Consider the following 27,300-nt stretch of genomic DNA (forward strand, 5'->3'; position numbering starts at 1 on the left):
ACTTTGATTCTTTGGCTACAAGAAGGGGGGCGCGGTGGCTCAGTGGTAGAGCGTTCACCTCCGGTGCTTGGGGTCCCTGGTTCGATCCCAGATCGCGCCGTGTGGACTTTGTGGTGGACAAACACCGTGCTCGTGGGTTTTCTCGGGGTTCTCCCGTTTCCTCCCACTTTCTTCATTCCACCATTTCACTCATTTCTCATTATCACCGTTTCCTTTAGCCTAACCGGCATAACCGTGGGACGTTAAACTTAAAGATTTCATTTCATTTCATTTGGCTACAAGACCATGTTACTCAGTGCAGCCTCCATCTGCTGTGACGCATCTCGTCCAAAATTCTTTCCATGCCTTGAATGCACTCTGGTAAAAATTCAGGTGGCTGGCTTTTACACCACTGCTTCAGACAAGAAATGAGGGCCTTGTCACAACCAAACAGGAAAAAATCAGAAAGAGCAAAGTCCGGACTTTAGAGAGGCTGCAGGACGATTCGTCATTCCATTTTCATGATTTTTTGCTTTGTCATCATGGCTGTGTGAGGCTTGGACTTCTCATGATGGACTTGATGACCTTATCTTGCAGTTCCAGTCTTTTGGTCTGGAGAGCATGTCGTACTTTATCCAGTGACAAATAATAACACTCTTTGTTAACTGTGAAGCCATATTCCAAGAAGTCTATGAAAATGACACCGCACTGATCCTAGAAAAAAAGAGGCCGTAATTTTATGACCTGATCTGGAAAGTCTAGGTTCTTTAACCCATTGCAACCAACGTTGGACACTGGCATAGTCCAATGTCTGATTCCCATATACCAGCAGCAACTTCTTATGAAAAAATGCGGATGATTCATTTCCGGTTTTGAACAGGAATTCCATTAACTAAAGTTGTCAGGTCCTATGTTTCCTTCAGTGTTTATTGTGGTTTACCTCTGAACAATAGGAAACAAAAATTATTACCATTTTAAAGCCAAAGGATCAATGTATGTTCACCTAAAATTTCATTATCATATTGTAACGTATAAAAATATTATACCCAGAGTCGGATTTACGTTTAGTGGGGCCCTAAGCTATTGAAGGTAAGAGGGCTCTTTAAGTATCAAGATGAACGTCTGCACCCTTTAAGAGACTGGTGATATTTTTAGAAGCAAGCTACAAGAAGGAGCATCATTATTACAATACAGGAGTCTACACAACACGAAGCATTGTTACTATACGTAGATTTTATTTTATTATTTTTCTTGTATTTTGGAAATGTACATAAGCTATAGCTTGTTTAGCTTATATGTAAATCGGCCCTGATTATACCTATCTGTTCAAAACTTATTGAACGACCTTCGTAGATTGTGGGCTGATGAAATCTAAGCTGCGCCCAACCACTATAGTTCTAGATTCTTCTACCAGTAGAATTTAACAAATGAATCAAGTACTGTTTGTGGGATATTTCCCATGAGTAGTTCACAGAAATCACAAAACTATCTGATTCATGTTTTTTTTTCTTTCTTTTTCTTTATTGTTCAGTTCAACTTCTACGTCTCTCTAATCAACGATGACAAAGAGGGGGATAAGCAATAAAGAAATTGAAGATTAGAGGAAGGAGAAGATGAAACGTCACTCAAGAAAATATATGTTTTTATCATGTTTCCCCAAATTATACTTCTCCCTCATATTCGTTTATTTTGTCTTTACTTACAGTCCTGTTAAAAAAAGAAACTCCTGCCCATCCAGCTGTCTTTAGAAAGTTCAGTATAACTATTCATAAAACTAAACATTGTTCGGCGTAAGCTTTAAACTGCGATAAACAAAGCCACATAAAACCTAATCTCGCTGATTTGCTGTTGTCCTACTGACGCTTGTACTCTTCCGCAAAATAGTTCATATGATTTGATTATTACTTTTACTATGAAGCTCCATATAAAACTACTATATTATTATAAATGACAAAAATGTAATATGGATTATCTAATAATACTGCAATCGAGTGTGGCTAATGAAACAATAGATATAAACACTAAGCATGCGCAGTAATTATGGCGCCAACTCAACTGTGGACGGGTGTTCTGCTTTTAAAGCCTGAAAGATGGCTGGCATGAATCCCGGTTCCGCGTGTGTTGTGGTGAAACACCAACAAGGCAAACCTTTACTCACTAAACAACAATTGTTTACGAGCGAAATTCAAATACCTTTTTTTTTTTTTAATCTTTCGAGTTTTTTTGTTTCTTTCTTTCCCGCTGCTGCTGTAAGTATCTGGGCAACACGAAACCAAAATGCACGTGTATAAGTTGCTCCTCCCCGTGGGAAGTGGGAGTGATACATCACTAGCCAATCGTATTTGTGACAAGCGGAAGGATACAAATATTTTCTTTTTCGGAGTTTAGAGCTTACGCTGAACAATGTTTAGGTTGCCATACTGCAAGAATCTTGTGGCTGTCATTTAAAAAAAAAATCTTGCAACCTCGTCTTTCTATTTACTGTTTACACATTACAACTTTTTGAAAGCAAGAAAGATATCTCCACCCATGCAGCACTGCACTCTACTGGACCAATAGTGAACCTCCTCCTTTAATTGGGTGCACTTTCCCTTCCTGTCCAAAAGAATCGGTCGTTTCGGAAGCTGCGAAACTTTTTTTTCTTTATGTTAGTGGGAGTGCGATAGCAGGTAGCAAGCAAGACGACCCAGAAAGTTGCACATGGTTTGACTCCTAGTAAGATGAAAAAAAAAAAAAAAATCTTGCATGTCCGTTTCAAGACTATGTTTACATGGAGAAATATTGTAGGGTTGCAAGATTTTTTTAATGACAGCTGCAGGAGTCTTGCAACAAGGCAACCTAGCTTTAAGGCAGTAAATTAAACAAACTATGGTAACCTAGATTTAAGGCAGTAAATTAAACAAACTATGGCAACCTAGCTTTAAGGCAGTAAATTAAACAAACTATGGCAACCTAGCTTTAAGGCAGTAAATTAAACAAACTATGGTAACCTAGATTTAAGGCAGTAAATTAAACAAACTATGGCAACCTAGCTTTAAGGCAGTAAATTAAACAAACTATGGCAACCTAGCTTTAAGGCAGTAAATTAAACAAACTATGGTAACCTAGCTTTAAGGCAGTAAATTAAACAAACTATGGTAACCTAGCTTTAAGGCAGTAAATTAAACAAACTATGGCAACCTAGCTTTAAGGCAGTAAATTAAACAAACTATGGCAACCTAGCTTTAAGGCAGTAAATTAAACAAACTTGAATATTTATCTAGTTGAAAATAAAATGAAATCTTTCAGTGTAATGCCCCATGATTATGCCTTTTAAGCTAAGCGAGACAGATGATTAAGGCAACTGAATGCTGATGGAAAAATTAGTGGAATGAGAGTGTGGGAAGAAACGGGAATACCCCAAGAAAAACCAAGGACACAATATTGTCCACCACAAACTTAATTGGCCAGGAATAGAACTAGGGACCCCACACACCAGAAATAATCATCCACTGAAGACCTTGATATCAAACTAAACTACTTAAACATTCTACCCACGGTAATAAGAGTATGACATTTTAATAAGAGTTAAGTGGTCAAGTTTCGTTTCTTTGAAGAACATTGCAAGTTTTAAAAAAGATCTCTTTTGGGTCCAACAATTTGGGTCCAAAAATAACAACAAAAAATAAATATAGCTATCTATATGTGCAGCTTTACAGTGATCTGGCACATGTTAAAAGTTATTATACAGGGAGTTTTGAAATTTATGATGTAACGTTTGGCAGATGATAATTCTTAGAGAAGTAGTTTTTAAAAAAAGTGAATTAAGAAAATTCGAAATCTATTTGGTGTCTGACGTAGACACTGTATGTGGGGAAATACATTCTGAGATACCAATTGACAAAAACTAATAGGCTTCGGTAAATTGATTTCCACACAATATTTCCGACAAGGTTTACCTTAAACAAAAATAATATAATTTAAAATTTAGAATATAGAAACATTTCGGAAATAGTTAGCAACATAAACTAAAGAATCTCAATTAATCTGCTGAATAAATATACAATATATTAATGTGAAATATTCTTAGTAGTGATATGAAATTGAGCATTTTAATCCCCTCCTTGAGGAAATTCTGCGTATGTCACTGATTCTTACCGTAGCATTTCTAACACCGTAAATTATGAAGTATTGACGACTTTTAGATAAGTATGACTTTTAGATTTACAAATTATCATATGCATAAGTATAGAAAATCTTACAGAACGCCTTAGTCTCTTCGTCCTTTCATTTCTTTGTCGACTGACAGCAGAACAAAAATTGTTAGAAATAGAGAACTATGCTTTTGAATGGATTCAGACTCCCGAGAATATTCCCTCATACTGGAAGCATCCCGTATTAGTAAATGAAACTACGTCCTTAGGTACAAACACCACCAAGCAGCCGACGGATACCGTCACACCGATGAAACACGAAGAAGACACGAGGAGATACGAAGAGGACCTTCAACCCCTCTATAGGCTCCGCCTCCAAACACTGGCTATAAAAACGGACACATCGAGGCAGAAGACAACAGTTGTCAAGTGGTCATTATCCTGCCTCTCTCTCTCCAAGCTGCATCGGGCGGGAGAGACTTATCTCTAAGCTGCTACAGGCAAGATGTTCTTTCAGACCCAGCTGCAACGGTTAGGGTTATTCTTAACCAGCAAACCTCAAACCCCGAGTTCCAACGGGCAGGGGGTCCAATTACAGAGGAAAGAACTTTAGAAACTTACTTAGGTGTATTTGTAATGTTGTATATAAACTGTATAAACAAAGAAATATACAGTCTTTTATAATAACAAAGAAAGATGAGGGAAAACTCCTGTAATGTTACTCTACTGAATATTACAACAGGGTTCACTTCTTTTCTTTGCCCTATATTTACACCGGAAGTAGTTGAAATCTACTGTCCCGTCCAAGTAGCTTCCGACATTAATTCAGAGTATCAAGAATAATTTCAAGTTTCTCTTCTTTTATCTATCGAAACCGAAAGAAGTACGTCTATTACTTTCTGTTTTAATATTGCATTCATATAGTTTTGGAAATCTACCATGGTTTTAGAATGTGAGAAAACTAACTTTCTTATTCTCAAAAATTATGAAAATATATTATTTTAAAACAAAAATACAGTACTGAATTTTATTTTCTAATATCAAAGCATGTACTGCTACTGGAGATAAAATATTGGTTATACAATGAACAAAAATACGGACAATGATTTTTTTAAAGCAGCAACTACTGACGCTATAACCCTTTGAAGTAATTGTCTGATATCTTGATCCGTTGAGACAAGCAGCGTCAAGTTGAAACACGTTCTGACTTGTGAGTCAGCGTCCAGAGCCACTAGAGAGAAGTTGTATTTACCATGTCTGTCGCACATCATAGATTTCGAACAACGCGTACACATTAATTTCTGTTTCAATTTGCGAAAAAAAAGTGCCAAAGAAACACATGAAATGTTAAAATTGTTGTATGGCGATAATACTGCAACTCGGAAGATTGTTTACAAGTGGTAATGACTGATTTAAAAGTGGAAATGAATCGATGGAAGACGGGCAAACATTCGAGACGTTTATTAACCTCAAAAACAGAAGAAAACGTGCAAAAAGTAGCAAAAATTGTTCGTTCAAACAGGTGAATAACTATTCGAGAGCTTTGAAAAGAACTAAACATCTCGTACGAGTTCGTACAAAGCATTTTAACCACTGATTTGGAAATGAGAAGAGTGAGTGCGAAATATGTTCCCCGAAATTTGTTGACTGATGGCCACATCTACTCCAGATATAGCATGACGCAACTTTTAGCTCTTTCCAAAAATTAAAACCGTGCTTAAGAGTCTTCATCCCGGCGAAATTAAAATACCTCTAATTTTACAGTAATTATGTGATATCTTCAAATAGATAAAAGATAATTGAAATGTGGAACAAGAGCGCCCTAGACAATATTATTTTGCGTGAGGTACCGTTATCACAAGTCACCTAGTGGCTTTCCGTTTTCAGCTGTTTAGAAACGCGAAAATAAATGCCGATTTTCGAAATGGCTTGAAATCGAAAGCAGATAAGTGAGTCGTGATAACGGTTTCTCATGTAAAATAATATTGTCTAGGGCGCTCTTGTTCCACATTTCGATTATCTTTTATTTATTTGAAGATATCACATAATTACTGTAAAATTAGCGGTATTTTAATTTCGCCGGGATGAAGAGACTTTCTGAAGAGAAAGAAAAAAGTTTGGACACCATTTCTGACACTGAGAGGGCCATGACAAAAGAGCTGAACTCCTTTCCAAAAGAAGACTTCCAGAATACGCTCCTCATTTCTCAGCACTATAACGGACATTTCATAGCTCGGATAGACTCCCTCGCCTGAATTATCAAAGAAGTCAGTATAACTTGATGTTACTCAAGCAGCATACCACTATCATAGGGGTTGCGATTACGTCTGTCTCACTCTATACGATGCCACGTCATAAAGAAAATAAAAAACAATTGCAAACTTGTTTGATCATCCTAGGCATAGATAAGAAAAAAAATAAAACATTGTTTGTTTACTTTGTTTCCCCTTGACGCCAGTTGAACGCAATAGGATTGCAGAAAGTTGTGACATTTACAATAGCAGTTATAAATCGTCAAATGGGGAACGAACAGGAAGGCTTCTCTTGTGATAAGAATCCAGAGTCCAACGCGCTTTCTCGAGGCACAAAATAGAAAAGGGGACAAATATGGCAGTCTATTACAACTCCGTTCTACCAAAGAAATAACTAAAGAAAATGTTGTCATCTTTAGACAGACAGTAAGTTTCTTTTATATAGAGACGCGAGTCATTAAGATCGAGAGAAAAAACGGACGTTCAAAATCCATTTCTGGCGTGTAATAAAAAGACAAGCATATAGCATTTCTCCTATATACACTTTGATATACTCTATATATGGTATGTTTGTTTATGAAAGACTTAAAGTACAGGGAGGAATTGTTACGTTCCTTGAGAAAGAAGAGTTCTTATATACGCATAGGATGAGCATCCACGTTCTTAATCTTCCATATGAGTGCGTCCCTTCTTCCAATTTCCTCCAAGTTTATGAGCGTCAAATCTACATCAGTCCTAAGGACAAATTCTCTTCTTCAATATACACATACATAAACACGTCCATATATATATGTGAGCGTGTGCCGACGGGGGATATAAGAGAGTTCCGAGAACGGATGACTCACCCAGCTTTAGCGGTAGTAACTTGGTGCGAATGGTCCGTCAAATTGTTCTCTCGGGACAAGAGTACGAGAAGTGGTTTCCAGAAGATAAAATGTATTGAATTCTTTGGGTGGAACTTTTAAAGGGTTTCTCTCGCGTTATTTAATTGTATTTTGGCGAGGCGCTATTTCGGCTGTGCATTTTCTTCCTTAATGAAAGGATTACTAAATTAGTTTTTCCATTCTGGTATTTTGTAATTGCGACATTCAATGTAGAAAACTCTGATCAACAAATAATTATTAATGGAATTTCTTTTTGAAAATCTTTAAAAATGTTCTAGTTTGGAAAGTCAAAGAAAGCGTGTCGCATTAACCAACATCCTTACATAAGACAGTTTTGAAACAAGACTGAAAAGAGAATTTTGAATTTAAATACAAATTTCTTAAGTAAACATATTTTATGAATTAATTTATAAGTTGATATATGTAGGTGCGCAATGCACACGTTTACTCTGGTTGATTCTGCCATCTGGTGGCCTAACATGAAAACTGACTTTGCCCCCAAAGAGTATGCATTGAACACAATAAAGAGTTGACATCCATACTCCTTACGGATAGGTCAGTTTCTACACAGTAAAATTCCTTGAATCTTGGGAGCTAAAGGAACCCAGGGGCGGATCCAGGGGGGGCGATCGGGGCGATCGTCCCTCCCAGAAGAGGAAACTTTCTTATTTTATATATATAAATAAAACCCATCCCAAAGTTTGGAGCCCTTAAAAATAGGAGTATGACAACCTACCGCCCCCCCAGAAGTCGGTCCTCGATCCGCCCCTGAAGGAACCAGGGGTAAAAGTGAGGGGGAACACGGGGGACGCCGTTCTCCACCTCCAAAAATATGTATAACATCCCCCAGTTTCTAAAAAAAATACAATGGGTAAAGATAGCCAGGGAACGACGTGACGTCATGCCGTTACCTACATTCCCCCCACCTTTTCAGATCCACTTTTACCCCTGGAAGGAAGGAAGCGTTGTAAGGGGTAAAAGCGCTTGAAATTTGATGTTGCTGTATCTTCCACATCTACAGATCAAAATGTCATCTGCCCAGGATACCACGGAAGCTACGAAGAACGAATTACTGGAGAAGCAGAGCCGTAGCTACGGGGAGGAGGGGCGAGAGGGGCCGTTGTCCCAGGCGCTGATATCTAGAGGCTGCCGAACGAGCAAGCAGAAAGAAAACGTGTTGGAAAAGAGTGCACGACGCAGCGCCCCGTAAAAGTATTGGCACCCAATTAAATCAATATTGTTATCGGTTTGTAAAGAAATATTTTTTTTTTTAATTTTCTTGCTCGCTACGCTCACAATCTAAACGTTTCAATAAGACAAATAGAAAGACTTATTACTGTAAAAAAGTTATTATACAGGGTGACTTTTTTTAAACTCGCGGATTTCATTTGGGTCTAGAATTTCTAACTGAAGTCTGATTTCCCAGCGGTTTGTGGCAAATGATTAAGGAAGGATGGGAGATTTATAGGACAATGTTTGCTGTTTAAATTCATCCGGAGTAACGTCGACCATGACTCAAGAAAAACAGCAAATATTCGCGAGCGTACCTTACAATTGGAATGAGGTGCGGTGCGGTATGGAGAGTTGAGTTTTCTTCGTTAGATGGTAGCCTTGCCAAGGTCAATAAGAAACAGGAAATTGGGGCGTTGTATTCGGAATTGTGCTGTACAGTTCTGTGCTACTGTAACTGTATGATTACACTGGTATACAAAATTTTGCTTATTATTATTTCTTGATGAATGTTTATGTATTTGGATCCCCTGAACACGAATCCGGCACTTATTTTTATGTAGTGTCAATATTTTCAGTGATATATGCATGTTTTATTTTACTACCTATACTGGTTTATGCAGAGCAATTTGAGTGCATTTATTTCGATACTCGCTATGTGGTATCGCATTTGCTATTGAAGATAATTGTTCGGAGTAGCAAACAGAGAATATAGATTCTAAAGATTCATAGCAGAATTGTAAATTGATTAAATAGAGTCTAAGCAATAGTTAAGCCGTAGCCAATTCTGGTAGTAATGAAATGGTCGCAAAGTGCTGCTTTCAGATTTTCACAGTTATTTTATATTATCGTATAACTCTGAGTGTACCTGCGTGTAGTTAAATGTCAGTGTGTGTCAGTGTGTAGTTGATGTATTTGAACAGCATGTCGTCGAGTCGGAAGTGTAAGTTACGTGCGGATTCTTCTTGTTATGTATGAGGATACTATATTGGTCCGAATCAGGTGAAGCATAGGATTGTGCATGGAACAAAATTTTGTGTAGCATATAAAGCTTACTTCGGAATGGCGGTTGGGGATCTAGACAAGCCATGGGCCCCACTGTGTCTTGTATTTATAGGTCGATGTTGGAACATTGGTTGCGTGAGAATAGGAAAAGTATGACGTTTACCATTCCATGATCATTGTTATTTTTGCATGATCGACTTGACGCACTACAAGAAAGGCAAGAACAGACGTCAGCTACAATACCCAAACATACAATCCTCCCGAGCACCTGTTCCGCACAGTGAAGAACTCCCTACTGCCTCACCTCCATCCCAAACGGTTTTCAGTGAAGAAGCAGCTCATTCCGAAAGTTCATATAGTTCGTTCGTTTTGGAAGATAATGAGAAACCTCATTTACTAAATCAAAAAGAACTAGATGATCTTATTAGAGATCTACAATTAGCGAAAAATAAGTCCGAATTGCTAGCATCACGACTCAAAGAGTGGAACTTTCTACTTCCTTCCTGCAAAATATCTAAGTACAGAAGTAGACACCAAAGTTTTACCTTTTATTTTGCTGTTGAGGATTCATTATGCTACTGTACAGATATGGGTGGTCTTTTTAGAGCAATTGGCTTTCAATATGAACCAAAGAAATGACGACTGTTCATGGACAGTTCGAGTACTAGTCTGAAGGCTGCTATTTTGCACAACGGAAACCCGTATCCTTCAATCCCTGTTGTATATTCCACCTTCACGAAGGAAAGCTATTCAGGTGTAAAGCTGATGGAGAAAATTAAATATGATGAACATCAATGGGACGTGTGTGGGGATTTAAAAATTATTCGTTTTCTTTCTTGGGTTGCAAAGTAATTATACTAAATCCTTTGTGGGATTTATGCTGCCCCTGTGGAATGCTGCTTTCTATGTCTGTGGGATAGTCGGGCAACTAACCAGCATTATGACCAAACTGTGTGGCCTGAAAGAACGGAGCTTATTCCAGGACACATAATATGATAAATCAAGCATTAGTGCCAAAGGAGAAGATTCTCTTGCCAACATTACATGTTAAGCTGGGATTGGCAAAACAATTTGTGAAAGCTGTGGATCGCAATTTACCTGCCCTACAATGTATCAAACAAATGTTTGCAGCTTTATAAGAGACACAAGTTCTGGCTGGCATTTTCACAGGGCCTCAGATTCGTGTCACGTTTAATAGTTTTAGACTTAAAAAAATGACGGAAAGAAACGCTTGGGAGGTCTTTCATAAGTTGGTGACGGGATTTCTTGTGCATAATCGAAGTGAAGTGTTTGATTACCAAGTTGATACACTCATTGATCAACATCGAGCATTCGGATGTAGAACGTCTTTAAAATTACATATGCTTCATTCACACTTGGATTTCTTTAGGGAGAATTTAGGAGATATTAGCGAAGAGCACGGGGAACGTTTCCATAAGGACATTCAGGTAATGGAAAGCAGATATCAAGGAAGGTGGGACTGTGCAATGATGGGTGGTTATATTTGGGGGTTAGTCCGTGACGAAAAGAACGTTTTCCACAAAAGAAAAAGAACCACTAACCTTCATTTTTGATTACGGAATTCCCGTACTTGATAAGCACTTTCCTCCAATCTCAAGCACTTTTGTGTTTTTTTAATAAGAAATGTAATATTCATATATTTTGGTATTTATGTATTATGTAGATATTTCTTACCCACAAAGTTGATGTCCAAAATGTGTGTGTTATGTTTGTAGTTCAATGTTCCTATAAGATACAACTGTAAAAAATATTAATGTTTCAATAAAATCTGATATGCTTATATCATCACAAATTTTGACACTACGGGAAAATAATTGTCATACTCGTATTCAGCTGGTGCAAATCATTAAGAAACAGACGAAAAACCAACATAAGCACGACCTTGATAAAAATTTGTATACCAGTGTTATCATCAGGACACAGTGAGAATAGTGTACTCTTTGGAGCAACATGATTTTATCGTTAAAAAAAAAAAAAAAAAAACTAAAATTATTTAAAAGCACAACACACTCAAAAGCAGAATAAAGTACAATTTCTTCAAACTTGTTAGTTACATCAACTGAAGCGAGTTTATTTTCATAACATAGACTATGTAAAAGAACAAGTGTGAAGCGTGTAGCTAATATTGCTTATTGCTTTATCCTCGTTTGTAGATTGAGAAGAGTATGAAGCATTGAAAACTGAAACCGAGAGAACAGTCGACAGCAAGTGTGAAGTGGAGTGTGTTTTCGTGGTTACAGAAAACCATTAAACACGGCGGCCGCGAAGGCGCATGGATATCAAAAGCAAGCATTTTTGTTATACTGTACAATCGTCTCTCATTTCACCACGGCTGCTTTGACAAAACTTTTGTCGAGTACAAAGGATTTGAAACGTAAAACATTACGGAATATTTTTGTACATAATCATATGTGTAAAATATAATACTTATTTCTTTTATTTATTTTTTTTTACAGGCAAGGATATTTTACAAAGACAATAAAATTGCAAATATAGCGAAAGTTCATACAAGTTTGAAAGGAACATTTTAACGTTTCTTTTCCTTTGTGCCAAACCAAACAGTAACTAACTAACTAAAACTAACTGTATGGCCTATGGAATCCGGGGCCGCGTTCACAAAAGCTCTCCACTGACTTTTGTCTTTAGCCAACTGGTTCCAGTTTCTACTTTGTATTCTAATCTCAGCGAGATCCATTTTAATATTGCTCTCCCATCTGCGCCTAGGTCTTCCTAATAGTCGTTTTCCGATTGGTCTTCCAGCTAAAACCTTGAAAGCGTTCCTACTTTCCTCCATCCTGGCTACATGATCTGCCCACCTAAGCCTCCTACACTTGATGACCCTAACAATGTTTGGTAAACCGTATAAATTATGTAGTTCCTCGTTATGAAGTTTTCATCATTCCCCATTCCCGTTTCACTTGAGTCCGAATATTCGTCATCGGATCTTTTCTCAAATACTTTTCAGTCTATCTTCTTCCCTCAGAGTAAGCAACCAATAAATTGTAACTAGCACGAAAACTGTTTTATTTTAATCTATGTACTTGTTTCTAGTGTTATACATGTTTTCCATATTTTACGTTTTTTTACACCTATTTTACACGTTACGCTGTAAGCTATTTTTATATCTAATTACTCACTCTAATTTCGGATGATCACATCCAGTGGCGTATTTAGGGGGGCTTCCGGGCTTAAGCCCCCCCCCCGCGAAATCTTACTTACTATAGTAAAGTATATGAAATATCTTGCAGAATTTTCACATTTTCAGGCAAAGACCCCCGAAAGTTAGCAAAGCCCGCCGAAACAAAATCGTAAATACGCCACTGATTACATCATATGTGCATTGATTTTAATTTCCATAAAACTTCTACCAGTGTTATAAGAGAGAGTCCTTAGGCCACCGACTCTGCTGAAAATTTTCATTGTTGTGCTATTGCTATGTTATTTATAATTCTTACGATTTCACATTATTTATTTTTATTAATTTTTTTTTACCATTTTACATTAATAGTCATTTTTAACTTTTTTTTATTTTCAGTGAGATTTTTTTTTTTTTTTTTACCATTACCTGATCCCAACGAAGCAGGTTGAACGAAGTCAGTATCTAATATAAATAAAATAAAGAGTTTGTTTGTGTGTTTGTCTGTCTGTGTGCTGCCTGGGGACCAGACGAGTGGACTGAGAGTTACCAAATGTTGGTCAGGGGTACCTTGGCCCAGGCCCCAGATCAAGACGAAGAGTCTTTTTTTTTTCAAATTTCGAACCATGCGGGTCTCAGAGGAGGCGTTTACCGAAACCGGCTTGGGAGCCAGACAAATTGACCGAGAGTTACCAAATTTTAGTCGCGAATACCTTGGTCCAGGCTCCAGACCAGAGTTAAACGTTTGTATCAAAATTCGAACCAGGGGGTCTCAGCGGGGCGTTTACCGGGACATGTAAAAGTAGTAGAAAATGACCGATGTTAGTGTTGAATTCATAGTTTTCGCGGTCGCTGAAATCAATGGTGAAACTCCGATCGCATAAACTTCCAAATTGTCGCTATTCAGCTCCGGGACGGAGGTCACCGGGGGAAGGGTGAGATACCGAGACATATAAAAGTAATCCAAAATGACCGATATTAGTGTCAAATCCATAATTGTCGCGGTCGATGAAATCAATGGTGACATTTCCATTAGCGATGACTTGCAAATTCAGTTATAATTGCATGCGGGCCGGGAGTCAGCGGGGGGGGGGGAGGATGATACCGAGACATGTAAAAAAAATAGTCCTAGCCCAAAATGACCGATATTAGTATCAAATTTATAGTTTTCGTGATCGCTGAGATCAATGGTGATACTCCCACAGGCGTTGACTTCCAAATACAGCCCCCGTGCGAAGCATGGGTATATTCAACTAGTATTATAATAGGGCCTATAATATTAGTAACATTTTATTTTTTAACAGGAAATGAGTGAAGCACTTATATATAAACTTACCGTGTAAGCACCAGGTCCTGGTATACCATCATCATGCTTGTAAGGGAACCTGTCGGCCAATGGACCGTTATACAATTTATATTCGAGTTTCTTAGTGTCAACATCATAATCTGCAGGACCTGTAATAGCATTTCAGAATAAAACTAACAATAATGCAACAACATCCATAAAATAATAATGTAAAAAATTAAGAAATGCATAAACATTTCTTAACAGCCTTACATGCTAAAAAAAATAGTACAAAATTTACCATTATTCTTTTGCTTGTTTTTCATAAGTGAAAGGAGATATTGAAGTGCAACTTACCACAATCATAGATAATGGAGATAATGAAGTGCAACTTACCACAATCATAGATAATGGAGATAATGAAGTGCAACTTACCACAATCATAAATAATGGAGATAATGAAGTGCAACTTACCACAATCATAGACAATGTTATTCTACAACAGAAAATAAATAATACTTCAATTTAGTTTGTAATAAACAAAATAGTTTTAACACACAGTTATTAAAATTAAATAATACACTCTAATATTGTTTAAAAAGTAGTTTGCAGGATACCGGAACAACATGATACGTAATCAAATGCAGTTGAGTTCGTTCTTCTAGTCACTGCCTTAACTTAAGAGTTTTGGAGAATTGCTATTCAGAAAACACTGTAATTTCTATGGATGGCAACACTGAAAATTCTTCAGGTTCATATTTACTATTGTAGACTAACATTATCTATGATTGTGGTAAGTTGCATTTCATTATCTCCTTTGACTTATGAAACACAAACAAAAGAAAAATGGTAAAAATTTGTATTATTATTAGTGTGTCAGGCTCTTAAGTACTGAAGCAAAATGTTACTCATTGCTGTAACCCAGTTGACCAGACACACTATGTAAGTTTCTAAGTACTACGTGTAATTTAAAATATACAAATTCTTCTGTCTTGAAATTACGAATGCATACATTCAGTTACAAAATTCAAGGCAAAATAACCAACTCTAACCGAAGGATTTTTAAGTAACAATAGAAAAAGATTTTTTAAAGATAAAGAACAGGTAAATTTGCAGTTTAATTGCAGATTTTTAGAGCATTTTTCCTTGCCATGTAACGGACCTAAGTCTTAACTTCTGGTAATGTTAGCTCGATTTTGAGTACGGGTTGACACTAAAAAATCCAACAATTTGCTGGCCTAAGAAGCTCTGGATCAGAGGCGTAATTTGTGGGGGATAGGAGACAACTGTCCCCCAGGGAAGCTCCCCGCCCTTCGAAGGGAGTCCATTTTAAGAGAAAATGTTCTTACTCCATATACGATGCGAACATGAAATTATAAATGAAGCATCAAAGAGGTTCACTACTGTTCGGGATGCATGCACGAAGGTATTTCCCATTATTTACTAAACCTTCCTTGCGCCTCGCTACTTGTTATTTGTTTGGAGAAATGTATCTTAACCTAGTTAAAATATAGCTAATTTAATTAACAAAATATTTAATATACACTTGGACACAGGTATGTATGTGATGTTCTCACTGAATGTTTGTATAGCATCACAATAGTTCGACACAAGATACATCCTCTGACACGTTTCGGCTGTCTAAAAAACACACACTCTCTGGTCTTCGTGGCGGCTAATGTTCACTTTCTACAAAAAAGGGGAAGAAAAAGGCCGCCCTCCAAGGGCGAAGGGAGCCAAGGACACTAACCATAACATGACATCTATTCTGTTACGTTATAGCTGTTCAGACTAAATATTTTGTAAAAGGAAAAAAAATATACTCTCAACGACTACATTACTACAAAACAGCACACAAAATGTAAATAAAACAGATATGACTCGTGGACCCATTTCAATAAAAAATGAAATACTATTAGGAGCCCTAGAAATAATATTTATTCGTATGGCTTTGAGATTTTTTAATATTGTCCCCTTAATTAATTTGTCATATATGGAGCGGTCCCAGGGGCATAAGTAACAGCCCCGCAGACCTTGCCGTGTGGGCGAGCCCAGAGGCTCCAGGGGGGACCATAAAGAGTAAGAGAAAGATGGAAAGAGGGGAGCCAAGAATCAGAAAAACAACTTTTTTTATGGGGCCCTGAAAAAATCTAAGTTACGGCGCTGTTCTGGATTTTCACAAATGTCTTATTTTTAGATGGTTATATACTGGGATGTACGCAAGAATTTATTTCGTGGGGGAGGCAAAGATTTTCAGAGAGTTCAAATTCAATGTGTGGATAAATTACATTCAAATTTGTAAAATCGCAGCTAAAATTAGACTAAAATTTACACAAAAGTCGGGATTTTGGGTGTGTCCGGACCTCCAGGATCCTACCCCCTGCGTACGTACCTGGTTGCATGTGCTGTATATATTTAACAGAAAAGGAGGGCATTAGTGCTGTATTACCGGACCAATTTGAAAATCGAAAAAAGTACGAAAATGTACTGCATTCGGTTATATTTGGTTGGATTATATTAAGTTACGTTAGATTACATTACGCGTGCAGTATTACTACAAGGATCCATAGTATAAGTAGAAGTAGGAGTAGCAGTAGAAGTAGCAATAGTAGTAGTAGTAGTAGGAGGAGGAGGAGGAGGAGGAGGAGGAGGAGGAACGGGTTAGAAGCCCCACAGGAGTTGGTTGGGTTCTGTTCTCGACATGAAATGGGCAAATTAAAGACTTGCCAAAATTTTTCAGTACCTTTTACAACCTATGGATACGTATACTAAAACAAAAATGAGAATGAAATGAAATCTTTAAGTTTAACGTCCCACGGTTATGCCGGTTAGGCCAAAGGAGACGGTGATAATGAGAAATGAGTGCAATGAATAAAGTGGAAGAAAAGGGGAGAAACCCGAGAAAACCCATGAGTACAATGTTTGTCCACCACAAAGTCCACAGGCGCGAGCTGGGATCGAACCAGAGACCCCAAGCAACGCAAGTGAACGCTCTACCACTTTTTTTTTTTTTTTTTTTTTAAAGTCAACTGACTCACCGAACGTGTTCCAGTAACTTACTTACACTACTTATATCTAACTTTACTTGCTTTACTCATTTTTACTTGCTTTCTGCAATTACCTAGAGCGACAGGGACACGAACACAGAAATATCGAGGACAGTTAAAATCACAAAGGCTCTCCCACCGGGAATCGAACCCGGGACCCCGTACACCAAAGGCGCACGTGCTAGCCACTAGACCAGCAGGGAGGGCTCCACTGAGCCACCGCGCCTCCTATAGTAAAACAAGTGAACCTCTCCGTGAAATAGTTCATCCACCTCCACACACAGTGCCTCTTACAACATCAAAAACAATCAACAAATACAATCACTTTATTAACTTTTTACTATTCTCCTTAGCTGACTTTCACTCATTCTTCCTCACAAACTTAAATAAATTCTCCAACTGACCCAGGAGCGTCACTTCAGATTTTGCTTGGGGGGGAAAGACCCCATGATATAAGTAAAATTTCGCGTTTTTCACTGACTTACTACTATTCTATTGATCAAATCTATATAAATCTCAAACTCAGGGGTAGGGCAATTGCCCATACTGCCCCCCTAAATGACGCCCCTGGGACCCGGTAAATTTCTTAAAATTGATCCGGCGATATAGCACTTAACCTAAAGGAGTACTACTGGAATCCTTCAAAGAAAGATACTTCAGCAAATAAATTACAAAATCAGGAAGAATGACCAGGAATAACTGTTACCAAGTGGAAGTAAAACCGAAAAAATGATCATGGACTACAGCCCCATCGAACATAAACGGTAGCTTCAGAAAACAGTGAAGCTCCAAGGAGATTAAAATTAAAATCCATGCCGGAAATATGAAAGAACTGCATTTTGATAGCCGTTTCTTTTATTAATACCAATCTACATAAGAATTGCACACATCTTTTGCAACCGGTAGCAAGCAAGGAACGAGAACTATCTCTGTTACTACACAAGCTTGAAGCTGTTACATTGATCAGATTTTTTTTTTTTTGGTAACTTTGTAACATTCGCAGTTCGTTTCTGTATAGAATGTCCGTATAAATTTGATTATATTTATGACAAGTACAGATGATCTCCCTGATTTCCTTCACAAATTTATTAGAAGTGTAAGGCGTAGAATATTAAAGCATATTGCATAGGGGAAAAATCATCAAGTTTTGTTTCAGATGTCATCAGAGGCCTCAATATACGCATTTGAACGCTACGTGAATAGTTGTGAGAAATGCCGACAACCGGAAAGAAACGTGAAATGCGTCCGTGCCTAGTTAAATCCTTATCTAAAGATATTGGACTCTTCCTATGTTCTAGAATTTTCTTTAAAAAATATATCACATTCTCATTAAAATGTTATAAGAACCGGATATTCCGGCCTGTTGGGGTCACCCAATCTATCCACGACACTGAGTCTTACCTTGTCACTGAGAGCGGATTTGAGAAACAATATGCATCAAGTGACAAAGGTGACTCATGACTCGTGCCACCAAACACTTCAGCCACCTTTAGCTCTATGGTAGTGCTCTCAACGGGTCGGGTCGGGTCGGGTCGGGTTGAAGACCGACCCGACCTGACCTGACAACCCGACCCGAGTAGCCTGACCCGACTGACCCGACCCCACAACCTGACCCGAGTTGACCCGACCCGACCCGAGCTGACCCGATCCGAGTCGGGTCGGGTCAACCCGATCCGTTTGAGAGCACTATGGTCACGACACTGGGTGAACGCCAAAATGCACTCCCATTGGGAATTAAACCCGGACCACGTGTACCGAAGTCTTACACGTTAACTATTAGCTAGATCAAGCGGGGGACTTGTATATGCATCTTAATGAATATTTGGCACTTTTGAGGTTTGGTTATTTCTTTTTATAACTGATACCAATGTCCGACGTGGGATTTTTTTTCTTGCTTTAGTTCTATGTGACGAAATTTTCCTTCAAGGTCAGTGTTCTCACCTGCTTGGACGGCAGGGGGTCTTCTCGGAAGGCAGTAGCAAGAGTCTCTTGGCGGAGACAAAAGGAAATCGTTTAACTACAATGATAAGGGTTGAGGAAACAGGAGAGCACCTGTGATTTTTTCCAAGCCTTCAACTTTCTTTCCAAAATAGGTTCTTATGATTCCTGGACCCGTGCCACTTTGATTTTTCTTTCTCGGTAATTAAAACGTATTTTACAGTATATATACTTGCACGTAAGAAGATACATAATATGAATTTTGTAATTTAAAATTTAAAAATACAGTATGATATTTAATTATAAAGTACTAATTTTATTTCATCACTTTCAGCCCAACTAATGAAATTCAAACAATTCGCTCCCTGGGTCTTGGTCATCAATACTGCGTCTTATTCTTTGTCTTGCAGTCAAGTCTTGGTCCTGTATTTTGTAGTTTTGGTGGTATTTTATGCTATACAAGAGCCAAGAATGCTCGCCTCATCGGTACAAATGAAGACCAAGTGTGATTTTGATTATGGTCTTTCATACTATACGGAAAACAAGAAAATATGCTCATCGCTACTTGGTGATCACCAAAACAAGGCCAAGAGCAAGATTACTATGCAATTCGTTTTGCATATCCAATCTTTATCTTGTTCTTGTATCGATGTCCTTGGGGTTGGTGAAATAAAATGAAATATTCAGTTTAAGGTCCCTCGATTCTGCACCGAGACTAAGGGATACGGTGACCATGAGAAATGAATGAAATGGTGGAATGAAGAAAGTGGGAGGAAACAGGAAAACTCCGAGAAAACCCACTACACAGCGTTTCTCCACCACAAAGCCTACTTAGCACAAACTGGGATCGAACCATGGACACCATGCACCAGAGATGAATTCTCTACCACTGAGCCACCGCAGCCCTGCTTGGGCTTGGTCGTCCATATTCAATCTTTCTTTTGGTCTTGCTTAAACAACTTCTAGTTTTGTTCTATATCCAGACTCCATATTGGCGTAGATATTAATATTACAGTCTATTGGTAAAATCAATCTTCCACATTTAAAAATTAAAGTACACACAAGCTCAAAAGTAAGCATTTACCATAAAAACACTAGCTGCAAGTGTTCAAAATAGATTTATGGCTTCTATAAAATCAATTGAAAATTGCTACTTTTAATTAGGCAGCTAGTGAAAAACAGCAGCTTTCGACTCCAGCAGAGTTTAAGCTCAACCTAAACTCAGTTGAACAAAGTAAACTGACCCGACCCGACAATCCGACCCGATAACCCGACCCGACAACCCGACCCGAATAACTCGACCCGACAACCCGACCTGAATAACCAGACCCGAGCTGACCCGACAACCCGACCCGCGCTGACCCGACTGACCCGACCCGACAAACCTACGCGAGTTGACCTGACCCGACCCGTTTGAGAGCACTACATGGTTTCTCTAGAGACTTATTTTACAGAGGCTTGGGAACCTTTGCTTGGTATTAGAAAAAGAGTAGAGAGGAAACTATGACGGTGATTCAGATAGTAATGCCTCCAAGGTGAAACCTTTATTTGTATTTGACACAAAGCACCAATACAGGTATCAGTTGAAATCTTGCAATGTCAGCTACAAATGGTGGCATCATTGTTTAACATAGTCCCCATTACGGACAACACACTTGCGTCAATTAGAAAGAAGGTTTTTCATTCCCTCGGCGAAGAATTGTGGTGGCTGCTGGTGACACCAATGGCGAACTGCTTCTTCCACCTCCGCGTCATATCTCTAGCGTTGGCCCTTAAGGTGATCCTTAAGTTAGGGGAAGGCCCAAAAGTCGCAGGGCACAAGATCTGGACTATAGGCAGGATGAGGCAGAAAGTCAAGAAACATTTCACCAGCAGATGAGACCACTTTGAATTTTTTGGCGGAGGAGAGAATATGTAGCGGTACTCCATTGACTGATGCTTCGTTTCCGGGTCATAATCGGTGTACACACGACTCGTCGCTGGTGATAATTGTTCCTTTGCCACAAGCTTCCGCAGTCAGAAATTGAATGACAGTCCGCTGTTTGAGCCGGACATCATCACTGGATACAATGGATTGGTCCAGTTTTCTGGAACGAGAAGAGATAGGAAAGGTGGAACCAGTGGCATTCTATAACTTAAACATCAGTACAGTAATGATAAACAGTTTAGAATGTTTGCGGTGTTATTGGCAAAGTAGTGCGCTTGGAGATATTACTTTCTGAATCACCCTCCTAATATATGTTCCCACTGGGAATCGAATCGAGGTCATCAGATTGGTAGGTAACCGTGTTGCCGATTGCATCATCACAGCTCTACACATATCATACTGGGTATGCATAAGGTATTGCTTTCTGTTTTAAATACGTATATACACTTTAGTAAGAGTGACGTAATAAATTTTACAGTCACGAGTCGACACTGTTATCAACTTTCTGTTTTTAGTTTTTCTCTCTAATTTTCAAACTTCCTATTACAAATATTGTTTTTATTAAAAAAAAAAAAAAAAAGATTTAAAGGAGAAATTTTACCAAAAAGGAAATTTCCCTTAGGAAAATGGTAGACCGTGCTATGAAATGAGTTTTAATATTGTGAAAGGAAGCAAGAAAGAAAAAAAAAACATTAAAATTACTAACGATGTAAAGAATAAATAAGAATCTATGAAAAAGAACAAAATGAAAGTAGAATGAGTGTAAGAAAAACAAAAGAAAAAAATAACGAAGGAAAAACTAAAAGCTGCTATGAAAAAAAGAAAGCAATTATCATGAATCATGTCTGTCCAGCCACAGAGGAAGAAATTTATTCTTAATTTTTACCCTTATCACGCTAACATTTCTTTAAAAGCTTTCTTAATGTTAAAATTTAACCCAAAAAAGCGGAAAAATGAAAGAGAAAGAAACGTAGTAATTATTCGGAAAGTACTTAGAAGCACATTATGTATGAACACGTTCAATAGTCAATTCCTCTTAGATAAAAGTACTTTGGCGGTATTTTTTGATGATAGATAACCCAATTAGAGTTCAATAATCATTGTGTATTTTTCAATACATGAAACGGGAGAATGAACACTTGATTTTTTTTCTTTTCCAGATCCAGATAATTCCGTAGCAAAGAAAACAAATACATTTAAGAAGGTACATAAGAAATATCGAAAAATTAATTTATCATATACAACCACGGTTGTACTTCAAATATTAAAGATCATAAGATAGACCAAGTAAAGAAGTTAAGGAGAAACGGTGTGGGTCTAAGGAGGGTAAAGAGTACTAAACATGCATTTAGTTAAAATGTTCTTAAAGAAAGACAGAAATATATATACGAGGAGTGGCAATTAAAGCACGCAATATACGCAATGAATGAAAGTGAGAGGTTACGCAACCATTCGCAGCCGAGTTTGATGTTTGAATAACTGAGTCTGGATCGCAAACGACCATATGCGATTTTGGCGAATTGCAAGTTGAATCAATCGGTCGTAATAGAAAAGCTTTTGTGGATCCGTGACATTCCAAAACTTAACAAATCAATTTATTTCTACAACTTAGCATGCGATTAGAATAAATGTACATTATTTACTAGGACCAAGAGATCTAATCACTGTGAAATGAAAATACCGCTAATTTTACAGTAATTATGTGATATTTTCAAATAGATAGAAGATAATCGAAATGTGGAACAAGAGCGCCCTAGACAATATTATTTTGTATGAGGTAGGTCTACCGTTATCACGATTCACTTAGTAGCTTTCCGTTTGCTAGCCATTTAAAAACGCGAAAATAAATGCCGATTTTCTAAATGGCTGGAAATCAAAAGCAGATAAGTGAGTCCTGATAACGATATCTAATGTAAAGTAATATTGTCTAGCGAGCCCATGTTCCACTTTTCGATTATCTTTTATCTATTTGAAAATATCACATAATTACGGTAAAATTAGCGGTATTTTAATTTCACCATGATGGGGCCTCTTAATGTTGTGAAAAACTTTATACTTTGGAATTCTTGATAGTTTGTGATTATTGTGTGGGAATCTGAAATAGATAGTATTGGAAATAGTCGCGCACCCAGAAACGTTTTCTGGGAGGGGTCCAATACGTCTATGTAATATTGAACCTGCATCATTGTGCATCAGAAAACACGATAAGTAATTGTTAATTACGACTACCTATTTTTTTTTTTTTTTTTTAGAAAAAATGAAAGAACTAGATTATTTTCAATAAGAAAAGAGAAGTACAGATGAAGGGAAAAATCAAATCTTTAGCCAAGGGCGCCGATTTCTCTGAATTTGGGGGGGGTCATTCATATGCAGAAGGTGTATATATATGAAGATTTTAAGCCAAATTGCACTCCAATTATGACAAATATTGTATACTCATTAACACAATAGGGAGGCCCACATGAGCTTTGGAGGGCCTGCGCCCGCCAAGATCGGCGCCCTTGTCTTTAGCCTACATCAACCATTTCTCTGTTAAACAAGTGTAATCCTATAGTAGTAGGCCCCCCCGTATATTGAGCCGAGTCAGCAAAAATTTTTTGACGTCAAAGATCAAAGGTCAATGACCTTGGCCTGGGATCAATGACCTAGGGGTACATAGGACCACCCCCTCTAAAATTTGGCAGGGGTACCACGGCCCACCCCCTAAATTTTGGCAGGGGTACATAGGACCACCCCCCTTAAATTTTGGAGATTGACAAATCTAAAAATTTGGTATGGTAGCCTAGGACCATAGTATGTTCCTCTATCAGTATTGCGAGTCTATGTTGTTCCCTTTCATGGGAAAAAATTGCCAAAAATTCAAATTTCGGAGGTTTTTGACCTAATTTATCCCCTTGGATGAGGTGTTATTACCCTATATGGTTATATGGGCGTATACAGGAGTTTATTCCCTTTCATAAGACATGGGTATATTGATGCACCCATTGAAAAATTTGGGAGGGGTACCTTGGCCCACCACCTAAATTTTGGAAATTGCCCAATTTAAACATTTGGTATTATAGTATAGGACCCTTATATGTATTATGATAAATTTGGATGGTCCACCCCGTTCCCTTTTAGGGGTACCAAATTGCCAAAATATAAACGTAAGCAATACGTAGTACCACGTGTTTGGTTTTGACCTAATTTATCCCCTTGGATGAGGTCCTATTACCTTATATGTTTATATGAGCGTATACAAGAGTCTATTACCTTTCATAAGACATGGGTATATTGGTGCACCCCTTTAAAAATTTGGGAGGGGTACCTTGGCCCACCCCTTCAGTTTTAGAAATTGCCCAATTTAAACATTTGGTATAATAGTATAGAACCCTAGTATGTATCACTATAAATTTGGGTGGTCCACCTCGTTCCCTTTCATGGGTACACAATTGCCAAATTTTAGTACAACCACGAGACAATGGGTCTTTTGACCTAATTTATCACCTTTGATGAGGTGTTATTATCTTATATCGTTATATGGGCGTATACAGGGGTTCATTACCTTTCATAAGACATGGATATATTAATGCACCCCTAGAAAAATTTGGGAGGGGTACCTTGGACCACCCTTTAATTTTGGAAATTGCCCAATTTAAACATTTGGTATAATAGTATAGGACCCTAATATATATTACTATAACCTCGTTCCCTTTTAGGGGTACAAAATTGCCAAAATATAAACGTAAGCAATACATTGTACCACGTGTTTCGTTTTTTTACCTAATTTATTCCATTGGATGAGGTCCTATTACCTTATATGTTATATGGTCACGTATGGGGATTCATTTCCTATCATAAGACATAGGTACATTTGTGCACCCGGGAGGGGTACTTTGACCCACCCCTTTAATTTTGGAAATTGTCCCTTTTATATGTTTGGTATTATAGTATAGGACCCTAATATAAATTACTATAAATTTTGGTGGTTCACCTCGTTTCCTTTCATGAGTACGAAATTGTCAAATTTTAGTACAACCACGTGTTTGGTTTTGGCTAAATTTATCCCCTTGGATGAGGTCCTATTACCTTATATGGTTATATGGTCATGTATATATTGGTCCATTTCCTATTATAAGACATGGGTACATTGATGCACCCCGGGAAGGGTACCATGGCCAACCCCCTTAAATTTTGGAAATTTTCCAATTTGAGCATTCGGTATCATAGTACATGCCTCAACATGTATCATGATAAATTTGGGTGGTCCATCTTGTTCCCTTTCATGGGTAAAAATTGCTAAAATATAAACATAAGCAATATGTTGTACCATGTGTTTGGTTTTTGGCCCAATTTCTCCCCTTTGATGAGGTTCTATTACCTTATATGGTTATATGGTCATGTATATGGGTTCATTTCCTATCATAAGACATGGGTACATTGACGCACCCTTTAAAAATTTGGGAGGGGTATCTTGGCTCATCCACTCGGTTTTAGAAATTGTTTAATATAAGCATTTGGTATCATAGTACAGGACTTCAATATTTACCACTATAAGTTTGGATGGTCCACATCGTTCCCTTTCATGGATAAAGAACTACCAAAAATCAAATTTCGGAAGTTATTGACCCCTATTTAGCACGTTATATGGGTATGTACAGAGGTTTATTACCTTTATATATTTATGTTTCCTTTTAAATTTGGGAATTATCAAATAACAAAATTCGGTAAACGTTTTCTAGGACCCATTGGTATTCCTCTTATGACCAAATATTCAAAATTTAAAGGTTATTGACCGGCTTTATTATTGAATAAGTACAGGATTTATTACTTTTTCACAAGACACAGGTGTATTTGTGTACCAATCTTAAATTTTGAGAGGGGATACATTTCTTATTGTCATATCAATAATTGGTAATTGTTCTTAAAATTGGATAGTATCTCATTCATTTGGTAAATCATTGTCAAATATGAGTATGATCACGTGATCAGTTATTAACCTATGATGGGATTAGGAGTCCAGAACATTGGTACATTGAAACTTTGTAGGATAATTTGAGAATTGTCAAATGAAATTACGTCATTGGTTTTGATTATTCCCGCCCAATATAAACGTAAGCAAGACGTTGTACCACGTGATTGTCCTTGATGAGGTAGTGTACAGGGATTCATTTCCTTTGTTGTGGTACTACTTAAGTTTGAGTACACACACTTTTAGAAAACAGTTGGTTCTACTCAGGTAAACAATTGACGGACATTATTGACCTTATTGAACATATAATGATATGATTAATTCTAAGACTTAGGTATATCAAGAGAAGTATTCTTTAAATTTGGGAATGGTGATAAACAGAATTTTAACATAAGGCGCGAAATTTGAAACAATACATTGAACTTTAGTCACAGCTCATAGTCTAAGATCATTGGTGGTGATTGATTTGAAATCTGATAGCTAACCTTATTGAATCTTATGACTCATAGACGAAAGGCAATACATGCTACAACAGTTTGAAATTTAATCATAAGGTGATGTAATCTGACACTAGCAAAATTATTGTTAATGCAATTTGATTGGCTGATCACTATCTTTCCTGCAATCTGATTGGTTGATCACTATCTTTCGTGCAATCTGATTGGTTGATGATTTTCAAATCTTTGCTGCATTCAGTTTGAAGTTTTGTTTAACATTTAAAAATCTTGGTTTCGTTCAACATTTTGCACTCACTGATAAATATGATCAAAACCGTTTATTTGTTAATCGAATAGTTAAAAACCGGATAAAGTTTGACGGTTAACCGTGAAACGTAAAATTTTTTGAAACTTTTTGTTTGAAAATTCTTGCTTTCAAATTTTTGTTTGAATTTTTTGTTTCAGAATTTTATTTGAAATTTTTTTGACAACTTTTGTTTCAAATTTTTTTGTTTAAAAATTTTCGTTTGAAATTTAAAAATTTTTTTTTCGTTTCAAAATTTTGTTTAAAATTTTTTTTGTTTCCAATTTTTTTGTTTGAATTTTTTTCGTTTCAAAGTTTGTTTGAATTTTTTTCGTTTGAAATTTTTTTGTTTGAATTTTTTTCGTTTCCAAGTTTTTTCGTTTCAAAAATTTTTTTCAAACTTTTGTTTCAAAGATTTTTGTTTGTAAACTTTTTTGTTTCAAATTTTGGTTTGACATTTTTTAAGTTTGTGCACTCATTAGTAAAGAACCGGAACTGTTTAGAGCAAAAACCTCTGGCAACATTGTGGTGCAATAGTACACGTCAGAATATGGGGCTGTACTTGAAATGAAAAAACACAAATCATTGAAATGGATCATTTTATTACACTCCACATACATCCATACCAGATAGTGGTTCAGGATATTGTCGAGACAATGTATTTTGAACTTCTTGCACTAGTTTGTCTTTAGCATATAATTTTAATTCCAATTGAAGTCTTTTAAGGTCTATTGCAATATCAATTGGTGGAAACTCAATGCCCATTTGATC

The 27,300-nt window shown here is 37.3% G+C and overlaps 1 protein-coding gene across 1 annotated transcript in view; it reads right to left on the bottom strand.

Moving 5' to 3' along the window:
• The window catches only part of LOC145686782 (sperm-tail PG-rich repeat-containing protein 2-like), a 279,330-nt gene that overhangs the window by 23,053 nt on the left and 228,977 nt on the right, over positions 1–27,300 (bottom strand). Inside the window, exon 12 of the mRNA XM_081760440.1 lies at positions 13,977–14,095. Within this exon, the coding sequence (XP_081616566.1) occupies positions 13,977–14,095 (119 nt within the window). The remainder of the gene's footprint in view (positions 1–13,976; positions 14,096–27,300) is intronic.

Source organism: Thermobia domestica, chromosome 5 (assembly GCF_964235325.1).
Source record: "Thermobia domestica chromosome 5, izTheDome1.hap1.1, whole genome shotgun sequence".
NCBI lineage: Eukaryota > Metazoa > Arthropoda > Insecta > Zygentoma > Lepismatidae > Thermobia > Thermobia domestica.